This window comes from Nelumbo nucifera, chromosome 8 (genome assembly GCF_055504915.1).
Source record: "Nelumbo nucifera cultivar China Antique chromosome 8, China Antique-T2T, whole genome shotgun sequence".
NCBI lineage: Eukaryota > Viridiplantae > Streptophyta > Magnoliopsida > Proteales > Nelumbonaceae > Nelumbo > Nelumbo nucifera.
In genome coordinates, this window is record NC_142656.1 from 2154864 (window position 1) to 2167487 (window position 12624).

Consider the following 12624-nt stretch of genomic DNA (forward strand, 5'->3'; position numbering starts at 1 on the left):
TCACCAATTGGTCAAATGACGAGGTACTTAGCCAAAAAAAATTGATACATCACAAAAAATTAGTATGTGACCAGAAACGGTTACATCATTAGTGAATAGTGATTAATGAACAACTTTTGTAATTAACTTTTCATTTAAATTTTATTATAGGAGATGGCTGAAATGATGTTCAATTTATGAATGTTTTTAAAATTAGCAAGATTTTATCACAGGGATGAACTTAAATTCGAAACCGACTGAAACCTACCCAACTCGACTTAAACCAATTAAGTCGGTTTTACTTAACACTGGGTCGGTTTCGGTTTCTATGTCAGGCCCCAAATGGCATGACTCTTATATTCTAAGACTATTTATTTTTCCATTCTACAACCTTTGAAGAATGAAGTATCATCGGCCTTTTCTTCCAACGCCGACCGCCGACCACTTTTTGCAGTCACGAACAAGACTGGCGACTTGGCTATCTCTTTGGTACGGTGAACAAAGATTGGTGATGCGGCTACCTCTTTGCAGCAGCAAACAAAGACCAGCAAGGTGGCTATCTCTTGCAGTGGTTTTCTCACTGTTATGGAATTATCCTATTTGATTTTTTTTTCCATTCTTTTTAGTTTGGTACCTTGTATTTTCATGAATATAAACAAATATATATGCAAATGCTCTTAAATATGTAAATGAATGTGCACAAAAGATTATGTGCAAATGCTCTGTAATTGAATATGTATGCTGAGTTTTCTATACAAATTTCCGCATTTTTTGGTACTATTTTTAGACATTTCTACCGGCAAATTTAAATATTTAATGGTAATAGTTTTAATATTTTATTTTTTTTTCATATGGTTTCAGTTTTCTGCAATTTTCTATTTATTTAATATTGTATCTAATTTTTATATTTGTATTCTTGATGCCATGCCACATATTGACATGTTGAACCGCTGACCTGAAAACGGGAGACAAGGGGTCGGTTTTTGAAACACGGTTGCAACTCAACTTGAGGAGCTTAAGCTTAAAAGAGAGAGTTTAATTCCGTTAAGAAGTATCAAGTGCGGACAGTAAGTATGATGAAATAAGGGAACGTTGCAAATTCGGAATGGTAAATCGTAAATGGTAGTGGCCCACTGGCCCTGGCCCCATCCTCGTTGCAAATTCGGAAATCGGAATGGTGTGTATATAATAAACAAGACTACATACTGAATATCTGGTATGCCAGTTGCCGTTTTGCGTCAAGAACCAAGCATAGTTGTGACTTGTGTGACTCATCTTATTATTATCTTACCCGAGTCGGACTGTTTAAGGATTGTAGTTGGGTTTTCCAACTTCCAACTACAATTCCTAAGTCTTTTGGTTTAAAGGAAAAATGTAAGGAAATTTATATAAGATTTGTAAAGGTTTTTTAACCATTTTTTTTCCTATTTTTAAAATATCGATATATTCAATACGTCGATAGGAGTGTATCGAGTAAATTGATACACATTTTAGAGCCTTTTTTTATTTTTTATTTTTGTAGTCTGTTTAGGAGGGCCGATTTAGGTCTCCTCTACCCCTGAACCGGTCAGACCTCTGATATACCCACTGTAAAGGGTCCCGGAATAATATGTATCGCCCGATACGTATAAATATTTTGAACCCAAACTGATAATTAAAATGGGCCAGAGAAAGAATCCATTTGATTTGAGTAGGGTCGTGGGTCGTCCAGTCAGTCTGGGTGTGGGGTTGATACGATACGTAACATCCTATGATACGATCTGTCTGTTCATGAGCCGATTTCAATCCAACGGCTTTTACTTGTATATAAAGTTAAAAGACAGATGCTTGTGGCCTTTGTGACGTCCCGATATTAGGACATGGAGTGAGATCTAACTGGATTGTCTGAAATCTCAATTAATTGGTGAAATAGTTATAGATGACTGAATCCAGACTTTGGTTTAGCGCCGGAAATTTAGAAAAGAAAACAGATAAACCCACCTCACCAATTGCTATTTATTTTGTTCCATTCAAACTTGGGAATTTGGGTTGGGGGGTTCTCCAACTGCAAGCTTCATGCTGTATATTATTTAGTCCTGTACCGTCCAATGAGGGGAGGAGTGCATTATTCCCGTTTTCCTTTTTCTTTTTTGTCGTTTTGCGTAGTAAAATTGGTATTTAGTAGTACACTTCTTCTTTTCCATGTTGTGTACTACACACACACGCACGCTGATTTATTAGATTAGATGGAATGTTGAAATCCAAACCTGTAATTCTTTATAACAAAACGCCCCTGGTATTCCAGCAGAATAACACCATTGCCATTCAATTTGGATCATCTATCCTCTACGGCTCTACCCATATACGGCAACGGCAAGTGCACTTGTGTAATTAGCACGATATCTAAGGATTTTTTTTTTTTTTTTTCAGTCCTTCCCGAATATCAAATTCTCTTTTCAAACGAATACCAAGACTTCACGAATATCATTTCCTAATAAAATAATAATAGTTTACTCCCTTTTATCTTCTTCGCCCTTCCTCGTTCAACTACCTTTCTTCTCCCTCCCTCTCTCGGCTCTCAGGCCTTGGTCGAATCTCTCCCTTCAATCTAGCTATTTCTGCAATTCTCACCCACCTCCATCCAGATTTTCCATCTCCCGATCTCATCTCACTTCACCAAAGGTAGCGAAGATGATGCACATGACCTTCTACTGGGGCAAGAAAGTCACCCTCCTGTTCGATTCGTGGAAGACCGATTCATGGACCAGCTACGGCCTAACCCTCCTCGCCTGTTTTCTCGTCTCCGTGTTCTACCAGTACATGGAATATCGACGACTCCGATTCAAGCTCCTTGCGAACGGTAAGCCCTTGTCCCCGCCGATCGAAACTCCTCTGCTCAACCCCAGACTGCCCGGCGGCCGGTGGAGGAACCCGGCCAAATTCGCGGTGGCCGTCTCGTTTGGAATTAATTCGGCGATCGGGTACCTTCTGATGTTGGCTGTCATGTCGTTCAATGGAGGCGTATTTATTGCCATCGTATTGGGTCTCGCCGTTGGGTTTTTGGTGTTTAGGAGCGAAGATGACGAGGTGGTCATGGTGGAAAATCCATGCGCTTGTGCTTGAGCCTTGAACCTTGGCGCTCGCTTTTCATGCATGTTTCTTAGATCTGATCACACTCTGCGTTGATGATATTCGATCCAACCGGTTTTTGGGGGCTGTGTGATTTATCTTGGTTATTTGTCTTACTTATTCATCGTCACCAACTCTGTGTTTTATTAATTCTTCGGTTCGCTTCTTGTATGCGCAAATTGTGAAAAGGTTGTTTGTTAATTTATGTGATTTTTAGACCCAGTATTTCATCTTCATTATGAAGACAATTACAGGATTGCTCGTCTGTCGTCCTTCTGTGTTTTCTATATCATGATTTCATGAGAAACTGAAGAAGAGGGTAAATAAAACAGCAAAACCAATGAATAAGAACTGTCTGAGCCCGTATTCGAACCGGGGACCTCTAGTGTGCGAGACTAGCGTGATAACCAACTACACCACCTAAATTTGTTACCTACGATTTTTCCGAAGTTCACTTTAATAGAAAGTAGATTATGCGATAGACCCAAACAGGTCACAAGTGGCTTTTCTTTTAATGTGTTGTAGTAGGGCAGCCGAAAGTTGTTATCCCAACCACACCAGGTCATAATTCCAGGCCCACTTTGTGCCACTTGAATTCAAGAATCATTTGATTTAAGGCAATTCGCCATCAAAATGCAACGCGTCAAGTAAGCCAGAATGATTCTTCTTAAGATCATTATTGGCTAGCAGGTTTTTCTTTTTTCATTTTCATTGGTGGGATAGGATATGAAGAAGATATACTGCACTGCAATTGATTAGCAGTTGAAACACAAAACTCATTACTATGCGAAAGGGAAAGTAACAAATTTTATTTACATCCTTTGGTGAAACCAAACTGGATGATCATTCTTCATCATCTGTGCTTAGTAGAGGCAAAAGAGGAGTCCCAAAAAGAACAGGTCTGAAAATGTTTGTCTCTATAAATAGCAGTTCCTTCTCATATGTCATATCCAAAAAACTTTGCCATTATGACTTGAGATGAAGGAGGAGGAGAAGGGAATAGTGATAGGGAGAAGAGCAACTGTAATTATTATTGCCATTACCTATTTGATTTCCTTGAGGCCCTACCAGTCTTCTTGTTCGAAAGTTAGAGTGCCTTCTTTTCAATTCTTTCCAGTGTTTTTTAGAAGAATATTGATTATTAGGACTCGAAAGGCTCAAAAGTGTTTGCTGATATTTGATTAGTTGGTTTCTTTTCTTATGAGTGTTTCTTAGTACATACACGAGCTGATATGCATCAGTCTATTGGATTTGACAACATGAAACAAAGGTAGAATCCTGACATCATAAAGGGATTTCACTATTTCCTTAGATATTAACTATTGGGTGCATTTATAGGCATGTCAATATGGATTAATATCAAACAACTTCAACATCGATTGGGCAATAGAAACCTAATCAAATCACTTTCTTTTAGTCAGTCTTTTTGTCACAATCACCTTCAAGCCTAGAAGACCATAAGACTTTTATTTTCTTAATGGGGCATTCTTTTTTTGAATTTTGAGAGGGGGAGTAATTGGTCAATGGGATTTTGATTCTTATTGCCATGTTCTTTTCAAATTTATGTGAGGATTAGAGAAAGTTTATTTTTTGAGTATCACTTACTTGTAGGTAAATAACTTTCTCACCTCTTTCTCATCTGGGAAGGAAAGTTGTCAATACTTGAATGGGACAAAAATGTTACTTTTAGGCCACGTTCGCTTTTCGGTAAGCTACTTACCCAGATAAATGCAATTACCTATGTAAATTTTTACTGGGAAACACTCACCTAGGTAAATGCGTTTATCCATGTTCTTTTATTTCTCAAGTAAATAAGGCAATGACCATTTTAGCTATAGAAATTCATTATTAAAAATGACATTTTTGTCCCATTCAAGTGTTGGCAACTTTCCCTCTATGTAGGAAAGTTATTTACCCACCTAGGAGATGGGTATCACTTTCCTGTGTAAGTGATACCTAAGAAAATAAACTTTCCCTGGTCTCCACATAAAACTGAAAAAAGAACATGGGATTCTTGGTCAATGGGAACCCATTGACCAACTTTCTCCCCTCTCTAAATCCAAAAAAAGAACACCCCCTTAATAATGGATTTTTATAGCTAAAATGGTAATCACCTTATTTACATGAGAAATAAAAGAACATGGGTAGATCCACTTGCCCGGATAATCATTTTTTTGGGAAACATTACTTAGATAAATAACTTACCGAAAAGCAAACATGGCCTAAAAGAAAAGACAGAAAAAACAGAGTATATCTTCTATGAAGGCTTATATATTTGATGTAGTAGCAAGTGAACACCATATGCAATTTCTTGTCGACGAAGCCAAATAATATATCTATATCTATATCTATCTATCTATCTATCTGTCTATCTATTTATTGTATTATGGAGAAATTTATCCTGTCTAAGTACAAAGTTGCATATATACCATCTATCAACCGAGAAAGAGAGCTCTCCCTAAGAATCGATCAAATATCTATCAACCGCTAAATCTGTCATTGTAACAACTGATCAGACAATTCCTATAGCATAAAGGTTACCTATAAATAATTCCATTATATTATACCTCAAAATGGAGGGAATCGTTTCACTCTCATTTTTACAAGTCTTTTATGGTCCACCTGTGGTCCCTCAATCAAGGAAAAAGTATGCATTCGCTAGTCAAAAATAGAAACTAGAAGAAAATAAAAAGTATGTATTCATCATGACAACCGAATATAATAGTGTAACCCGGATTATTCATTTAAGGTGATGATAACATGCAATAAGGCTGTGTTTGGTTTATGATATTAGTTTTTTATATGTTATTTGCTGAAGTAGAATGCCATGTTTTCAGTTTGTATAAGCGAGGACTAAGGAGTAATTATAGACAAGAAAAAACACTTCAAGCAAAGATATCATAGTTGAATACTTGAATCAAAACCAAAATTCTGGTAGTATATTTGAGTAGGCATGAATTTAAACCCCACAGAAGAGTAGGCTCTTTCCATTGTGAATGCTAGTGGGCGGGCCTATACCTGCATCTAGAGTTCTAGACTTGTTTACTGAACGGGCATTGGGCTCGGCCAATGAATATTTTAGACTGTTTCAGACTTGGGGTTTGGCCTGGACCCAATTCAAAATTTGGAAAAGCTTAACGTGAGACTGGCCCATGAACAGGTCTGATGGATTGCTTTTACCACTGACCCGCTAATCCTGCTATTTGGGTCTAGCGTATAACACCCTGCTCTTATGGGCACCCCACAGAGTGTGCCCCACAGTCCATTCCAACTGGGAATACCTTTCCATTATAAGTAGGGGAGATATTCTCAATGCATGGTGAGATGTGCATGTGGTGCGACAATCTGAATTCCCTCATGACTAGACTATGAGAGCCAAAGTCGCATAACATTTCATATATATATTAGCTTACCCTTTCCTCCACCTTATCATTGTGCTGAGAATGCAGTACTCCGGTTTGAAAATCAGACATGTCAGGTTGAGAAGTGGCAAGGGTAGAACCAACTATCTAAGGGAATCAGGTGATGTTATGGTTCCCATAGGTAGGATTAACCGGTTAAATGGTTCAATCCCTTTCAGAGGCCATTCTGGCATTCCAAAAATCTAGCTTTTAGACAAATTCATTAGTTTTTCCCGTTTAAGTTGTGTTTGGTATCATTGCCACTTCTACTTGCAATCTTTTCTTAGATGATCAATACAAATTTTAAGAGAATATATTTTTGTCTACTACAAATGCTTTGAGTTATCAATACAACATTTGGTACCATTGCTGTTTTGTCAAGAAACATCAAGTTTAGTGTTTCTACAATAAATGACAATATTCAATCTAATGCCTATATATATATTTTTTTGGTATAAGACCATTTCTCAAAAATTTGTATTAACCAACCTAAAAATTTGAAAGTAAAAGTTGCAATAGTATCAAACATAACCTTAGTAAGTTTCTTTGATGACCAAAGATTATATGTGGTAGCAAGGTACCAACTGGCTAGTTGGTAAAGTCTCTTGCTGGTTGTAGTAGAGACTTGGGATCGAATCCTACTTGAACCAGAGTTGGGGGATTTATGGGTTTAGAAGATGGGTTACCCTATTGTATTGATTATTGGATTTTAATCTTGATAGAGATCAAGCCCAATGGGGTTTGATTGATCAATTACATGAAAAACACACCTGCACACATATCTTGGAAAATAATTTTTTTTTTCTTATTAAAATCAGTTTTGAACTTGTCTCACATAAGAAAACTACTAAACTTGCTTTGAGTTTTTAAATAGGAGTTTATTTACACTCCTTAGCATAGGCATGTGTGCGGCGCAATGAGATGCACTTTTAGTGTGAGGCACTGTTGATGTTTTAAGGATATGAATTTGCTTACAAATAACATATTAAAGAAAATGTCTTTAAACGCACCTTATAACTTCTCCTCCAAATTCCCAACATTTATAAGCTATTTCAGTGCCTTGGCCCAGCCAGTGATTGTAAATAGAGTGTGGTGACTGGTGAGCAGCTCTGGACTCCATTGACAACATTAACCCTAAAATCATATCTGTGCCTATAAAATTGGGGCTATGTGCTTTTTTTATTTTTCCATAAATTTGTGGTTTTGGGATCTGAAGGCTGAAAACACAAATGCGATGCGATCTTTTTATTATATATCTCAGTCAATAGACCTTATATATACGTAGTTTTGTTTTTCTGTTGCTTTGACATTTGGGATGTCTTAAAAAAAAAGAAAAAGACATTTGGGATGTCTTAAGATGTATTATGTAAAATGGAAGAAACAAACAAATTCCGTAAAGAATACGATTTTTGTTGTCTGAATAGTAGTTATAGGAAAATGACGTTCCTTCTCATCTTCCCCAAGTCATTTTCTAACTAAAGAGAGAGCCAATCTACTCCATTCAAATCTCATAAAACCCATATTTATACCACGATTCGGGTTTATTTTCCATTTTAGGGAGACACCAAGCAAAATGGAAATCGTTCGTTTTCCCAATGAATAGGAAAACCATTTGTTACCCTTTCTTTTACATGCAACCAAAGTAAGGTTTTGAAGCTTTGAAATAGAATGACCAATTGACCAAACAAGAGAATCATTTCTAGATTAGAGCTGGCAATGCCAGGTCTAGACTAGAAGTAAAAAACAACGCTTCTCGTAATAAACAGAAGCACAGAAGACAGTGATAGGTTTTCTTTTTGGGCAATAGAGGAAGCTCAATGTTTGAATCTAGCTACCAACTTTTGCAGGAAATCGATGACAGGCAATGGCCACTTATTCCTCAATCTCAGATAATTCAATTTGGGCAAACAGGTATATTCTGTGGATGGTTTTTAACTTTGGACGGTGCACTAAAGACACCCATCTTCTTGCTTGAATTGGACGTTTAATTCCAGACAGGATTGAGTGATCCATTCATCCAACATCAAGATCTGGGCCACAACCTAATGTGGTCTACGACTCTACGTTGCTTGTAAGCTTTTTTTTTTTGCACATGGAATCTGAAATCTGGGGTGGCCACTGGCCAGAGCGAGACCCATTGGGAAGTTATCAAGTTAGGTCTAAAGCTTTAGCTTCACCTGCCAAATCTCTTTTCAGTTTCGGGATTCTTGTGGCTTTCTTTTCTCTTCTCCTTGGAAACCATAATTCTTTTAGATTAAAAAGAACACCTGGAGGCACCAACACGGAAAAAAAAACATCCGACTACCTGGTAAAGACCTGGGCCCGAAGTGGACCGTCGACACAGGTTCTGCTGAGTTTGGATTGGCCACGCCAACCTGCCTCCACGTGGCAAAATAAACGAAACTGTTGCCTTGATTCTCATTCCCAAGTACGTCATAAAGACAAAAATAATAATCTCCATTATATATAAATTAACCACACAACCTTCTTTCTTATCTACAGCCTCTATTGATTGTCATACATTTATCCCTTATCCCTCTACAATAAAAAAAAAAGGAAGAAAAGCAACAACACGTACGTAACATTTACTGATTTACAGAGATAAGAGGAGACGAACCTCTGTCACTCTTTCTCTCATCATTCTGATCTTCTACTGATTTGTGCAAGAAAGAAATTACAGGAGCCTTATGGCTACCTCCAGTTCTCATCAACACTGAGTAGATTCGTCATAAATGTTGTCAAGAATGGCAATGATTCCGAAGACAAAAGCTTTGTCAAATCCCGGTTGCACCACCACATGGTAGAGATCCTTGCTTACCAACAACTCCTCCACCTCCTTCTTTATTTCCACCTGCACTCACAGAATTATATATATATATATATATATAACGTATGAGTTCCCAAACCCACACGTTAAAAATTCTCTCTGGATCGATCTCTCTGCGCGGGTGTGTGTTTGTGTGGAAACTGAAAAGAAAGAATATGTTAACGCATATCTATATACCTGTGCTACAATGTTTCCCTTGGAATCAAAGATGGTGCAAGCTCTAGCGGGGAAAGAACCCTTGATCTGAAAATCCCAGTTCTTGCTGCACCTCCTGGGTTCCATGCAAACTTTGATGGAGTTGTTTTTGACAAGGAACGATTTCGGCTCCTTGAGGCAGAATATCAACTTCTCCATCCCTTCGTAGTCTAACATGTAACCTCTCCATTGCCTATGAACGCTTAGCGCCTGAACAATACCTCCCTGAAATAATGGAAGTAACATATCAAATAAGGAATTCTCTGTGATCTCACCACTGAAATGAATTTAAGTATTCAATGGTGAGATGAGATGGGTATATAACAGCTACCAGAAGCAAGCTTGAAGCATTAGAAATGCATCAATATGATGAAACTATTGAAGCCTTTAATTTTTCTGTTACCTTCCGGCGTATGAGCAGCAAAGGTTCTCCATCAGCATCCCTCAACATGAGTTCACCTCTCACACCCAAGGTTCCACAGCCATCCACCCTGAAAACCACCCTTTGGCTACAGTCTGTAACCACAAAACCTCCTCCATTTACCACATGAGGCCGCCTCCTCACTGTTAGAACTATCTGAGAAGCCGAACAAAAGATTTTGCTGACGATGGGAGTTAAGTTTCCCTTTGATGAAACCATTTTCCTTTTACCTTTGGTCGACGCACACCCCAAATCTCTCTCACACTCATCAAACTAACTGAAACCAAGGATTTTATCGAGTTTCATTTAGCCTTAGCGTTTACCAATTATATATAGACGTAAGCTAGGGACTCAAGAGGCTCTCCTTTACTGTGAGTTTCAAAGGTTTGGCAGGTTTTGCCTTTGTGATCAAGCAAAAAAAGAAGCTTGACAAATCCTTTTGAGTATGGAGTTCATGGACACCACTCATTTATTTATTAAGCTGCATGGCTTCTCAGAAAGTGTGTTAGTTGATAGTCTTTGAGGTAAAGAAAAGGTATATTAGCTTTTTGAAATTAGTGGCTCAGAGACTAAAAGGCTCAAACTACTGAGAATCTTGTCCAAGTTTGAATTGAACACAGTCTGTTTTTCTGCAAGAGGTTTGAATTGAACGTAGACTCTTTTTGGGATTCCTTAATTCAATAATTTGAAATAACTTTTGGGGCACTCAATATCCATAATCCCCATGTAATTTGGATTAACAAGTAAAATGATTAGCTATTGGGGCACTCAATATCAGTATTCCCTTAGCTTTAATTTTTCAATTGCTGCAATATTGTTCAAATAAAATTAACTACTTTTGTCGACTAACAAAGACATTATATGTTTCTGCTTTCGTTACAAGGTTATTGCATAATTAGTAAAGAAAGGGGTTTCACCTAACAGTCTAATGCTAGCTCTGTAGCTTGCCTAACTAATATGATTAAGAAAAGCTAAGGAAATGGAAGGGAGTATAATAAAGCTAGTCACGTAAGATTTCAAGGTTAAAACAAATTTCAAAGTTTTTCCACGTGGCAAGCTCTCATTACTCGATTCTGGTAACATGTGATGCAGATGTCATATTCTCATCTACAGTCTACACCAAATGATCACATTCACAGATTAAGGAACTAAGGTTGGCAATTATTTACTCGACCCAGCAAGACAGGTGGCTTCAGGGGTAGTCTGGACATCAGGATGGTCAAAATTAATTTGGCTGTTGTTAGATCTTCAATGCATTTAGAGAATTTTAATATCTGGAGATTATCTGATCCATTTATGAGGTTTATTTATGTAGTAGTAATTGGCAAAAGCTAGGGAGATCTGAACTATACAAAGAACAATCAAGGCCAATAACTCAATATATGTTCCACCCTGAAGCTTAACCAGACCAAAAAGCAAATAAATAAATAAAATTTCTGCTTAAGATCACCTTCTCTAAGGATCAGCTTGAAAGCTAACATTCCGACGGTTTAGGTTTTTGTGCTGACTTGATAGTATGGCCCTTTTAGGTGGGATTGTTAGGTATTTCTGCTTTGAATTCCAAGATGAGTAATGCAAACCTTAAGTAGTTTCCTGTTTGGAAATTAATACTATTTAAGTATTTTTTTTTCTCTCTCTGTTTTATTTTTTGGGTTTTGTTCCCCATGATTAGTTAACGCATTTTTTCCCATAAACATAGGCTAAGCATCTTGTTCAACCACATAAAATCTTGGTTTTCTATAATTTCTTCTCTTTTCTATATATTTCTGTTTTTTGTCCTATTTCTATGGTGCAATCAGTCTTTGTGATTGTGGTTCATTATCATCATCAATTCATCATCATCATCCAAGCCTTATCCCACTGTTTGGGATCAGCCACATGAATCCTGTTCATTCTTTGATTAATACTGTTTGGGATCAATCACATGAATCCTGTTCATTTTTTAATTAATGCCATACTCATTGTGATTGTGTTTCTGTACAATAAATATTGTCAACAATAAAGGTTGAAATTCGATTACTATAAAAGTTTTGGCTATAAGGTTTGGGGTGAAATAGTTTGGTGAAGAGAATAAAGTTGGTACGTTTAGGGAAAATAAATTAAAGTTTCATATGATACAGATAGTTTTAAACAAGAGCATTAATGAAATTGATAATTGAAGAACATTAGGATTTGTTTAATATATAAATACTTGGGATGGTGGATGAAACAATAAAAGATCTTTGTCCGCTTAGTTGAATTCACACCTAGCTGGAGATTTTGTGCCTTAAATTCCTTAATTGTTTAAGGGTTGTTCTGAATGCGCATTTTACTGCCATGTCAGCCAAAACAATAGCCACATAATAATCCTTGCCTTTTGTGTTGTTTTATATTTATTTTTTCCATTTCTTATGCTGCTAATAGTTCCTTCAACTACATTTCCACACGATTGAAACTTATCCAAGGATCATGTTCCTTGATCCAAACTTATCCTTTTAGGCTACGTTTGGTTGAAGCGTAATTTTATTTGCACTAATGCAAATGCATGGGAGTGCAAATGAAAAAAAATGCAAATTCTCATTTAATTTTGTTTTGAGTTTTACTTAATTCTGTTTTATGTCTTAATTTACTTTATTTGTACTGCAATCAAACGAAATAAGCTAAAATTTGAAACAAAAATAGGTATTGCAACTAAACACAGCCTTAGACTCAGT

The 12624-nt window shown here is 37.0% G+C and overlaps 2 protein-coding genes and 1 non-coding gene across 3 annotated transcripts; 1 reads left to right on the forward strand and 2 right to left on the reverse strand.

The window, feature by feature from the left end:
• Positions 1-2487: 2487 nt before the first annotated feature.
• On the forward strand, positions 2488-3308 carry COPT5 (copper transporter 5). The gene has a single exon (XM_088894029.1). It carries the CDS (start codon positions 2650-2652, stop codon positions 3079-3081), a length of 432 nt encoding a protein of 143 aa, XP_088750155.1. The 5' UTR covers positions 2488-2649; the 3' UTR covers positions 3082-3308.
• A 131-nt stretch (positions 3309-3439) lies between these two features.
• TRNAA-CGC (transfer RNA alanine (anticodon CGC)) lies at positions 3440-3513 on the reverse strand. The gene has a single exon. It is a non-coding gene; the product is annotated as a tRNA-Ala (tRNA).
• Positions 3514-8924: 5411 nt separating this feature from the next.
• On the reverse strand, positions 8925-10378 carry LOC104600535 (protein LURP-one-related 6). The gene is made up of 3 exons (XM_010263529.3): positions 9914-10378; positions 9493-9735; positions 8925-9339 (listed from the first exon to the last, which is right to left on the reverse strand). Exons 1-3 carry the CDS (start codon positions 10148-10150, stop codon positions 9196-9198), a joined length of 624 nt encoding a protein of 207 aa, XP_010261831.1. The 5' UTR covers positions 10151-10378; the 3' UTR covers positions 8925-9195.
• Positions 10379-12624: the final 2246 nt, after the last annotated feature.